At 36.8% G+C, this 2,001-nt stretch overlaps 1 protein-coding gene across 2 annotated transcripts in view; it reads left to right on the top strand.

Moving 5' to 3' along the window:
• RMND1 (required for meiotic nuclear division 1 homolog) overlaps positions 1 to 2,001 on the top strand; it is a 37,448-nt gene that overhangs the window by 12,892 nt on the left and 22,555 nt on the right. For both annotated transcript variants that reach the window (XR_896014.2, XM_011362691.2), the window contains exon 3: positions 1,106 to 1,214. Coding sequence is in view for 1 of the 2 variants with exons in the window: in XM_011362691.2 (XP_011360993.1) it covers positions 1,106 to 1,214 (109 nt within the window). In the remaining variant the exon portion in view is untranslated. The remainder of the gene's footprint in view (positions 1 to 1,105; positions 1,215 to 2,001) is intronic.

The raw sequence follows: 2,001 nt of genomic DNA, 5'->3' as shown, positions 1-2,001 counted from the left end.
GATTAGCTTTTTAACTTCCCATAAATTTTGATGCCTTAAACATAGCTGTATGTGCAACAATAACTGTAATCTGCAAACACCAGCCATGGTTCTGAGCAGTTGCCATTGATCAACTTGTTTAAACTTTTCAACAATTCTATAAAATAGGCATGATTGTTATTCTGATCTTTAAAATTAATCAAATTCTGTGCCCGAACTCTTTAGCACCTGTGCCAATAGCTTTTGAACTTTATTGACCACAACCCAAAGTGAGAAATATAGTTTATATTATACACACATAGTGACTCCGTATACATACTTAGATATATCTAAGTTTCAGAAAACATAAAAATTTATCCTTACTTAAATAATGTACTCTAATGTTTTCTATTTCTATTTAGTGGGCTTTTTTTTTTTTTTAAGCTTGTTTGGGCCAACTAAATTGATATCAGGACTTACTAATGGGTTCTGGCTTACAGCTTGACAAAAACACTGCACTGTGCCATATTCCTTTCCACATGTGTACTGTAGATAAACCATGTATGTTTATGTGTATACACAGACGAGACTCAGTGCAGGAACCGAAGCACTACCCGGACCTGGATGCACTCTCAGATTTACAAAACTTTTTGTTTAATATTAACCAGAGTATAAGTAATTCCTTTGTAGATTTACAGTGATCTCTGCCTGTACCAGGCCAGTGACAAGTTATTAAGTGATCTCAAACAAAAATGTCTCTCTGAAAAGGAATCGTATGAACTCAAAGTTGGAGAGACTTTTTAAATAGCATTTCATCCAGGTGCCCACATGATGCCTTGATTCCCTATATATTTTGCTCGGTCTGTGCTTGAAACACTGCCAGTTGGGGAGCGGTTCCCCCTTTCAGGATAGCCATTCTGTCCTTCTGGCTAGCGGGAGCAAGTTCTTTCATAGATTGAGCCGAACTCTGTCTCCCCGTTGCTTCTTTCTCCTCATCCTTAACATCCCCTTTGCATGAACCTTTGAGATGTTTGAAGAAAACTCTCGAGTGCTAGCTTTGCAAAACGGAGTCCTGCAAGGTGACAGCAGCCATTGCAGACACTTTAGCCTCTTGGTAACCCATGTCCTGCTGTTCCCGCTGAAACAGGAGCTGATGCACTGCACAGCATTTGCAACTGCAGATGAATATCTTCTTGGAAATCTTTCTCAAGATCTGGCCTGTCACGGATATGTTGAAGTAACAAGCTTACCTAGAGGTACATCTTGAACCTGGGGCCAAGTATGTTAAAATGTTAAAATGTATTAGAAAATAATTTTCTTGTGCCTTAAATATACATTTGCTTAAGTTTCATTTTCCATTTAAAAGATTGCATCATAGCAATGGTGTTGAATCTCTTCATCTAGATGGCATACGAAGATAAGAAACTGAAATGTATTTACAGAGAACTTAGTTCTCAGATTCAAATCAGTAAGATCTGTTACGCTTTATAGCATCACTCTGACCTGGGATGATCAAAGGCCATGACACTTCATTTCTGTCAGGTTGAAAAGTATTACCGAAGGACCGGGAAACTGATAGAAATGTTGGGGAGAGCCTTTAAAAAAAATTTACCAGTACAATCCAATACTCTAAAATTAACAAAATTAATTAAATGATAAACCCAATATTAAAAAGAGGATTAAAATAAACTTAATTGAGGATATTAGAATAGTATCAGGAAGGATTCTTGAGAAAATAACTTGCTTTATATTTAAAAAATAAGTAACTTGGAATATTTTGATGGCAATTCATGAATTTACCTCAAAGTAGCCAAAATAACAAGTTAAAAACCTCCCTGCCTCAGAGAAAATTCTTAAGAGTCACTGACTCCATAAGAAATAGTAGTCATGTCATTATGTTTTTTTCAGCCTTGATGATCTGAACAGACTATTTGTGCTATTTAATGGCAGAAACAAACATAATTGACTTAGAAAAACAGAGCTCTGTCTAGGGCCCCTAAGATGAAAAATGGCCCTGGGGTGTCCTTGGCTGTCCTTGGCTGT

This window comes from Pteropus vampyrus, unplaced genomic scaffold (assembly GCF_000151845.1).
Source record: "Pteropus vampyrus isolate Shadow unplaced genomic scaffold, Pvam_2.0 Scaffold78, whole genome shotgun sequence".
Lineage (NCBI taxonomy): Eukaryota > Metazoa > Chordata > Mammalia > Chiroptera > Pteropodidae > Pteropus > Pteropus vampyrus.
Note: the sequence above shows the minus strand (reverse complement) of the source record. Positions and strands in the feature narration are given on the sequence as shown.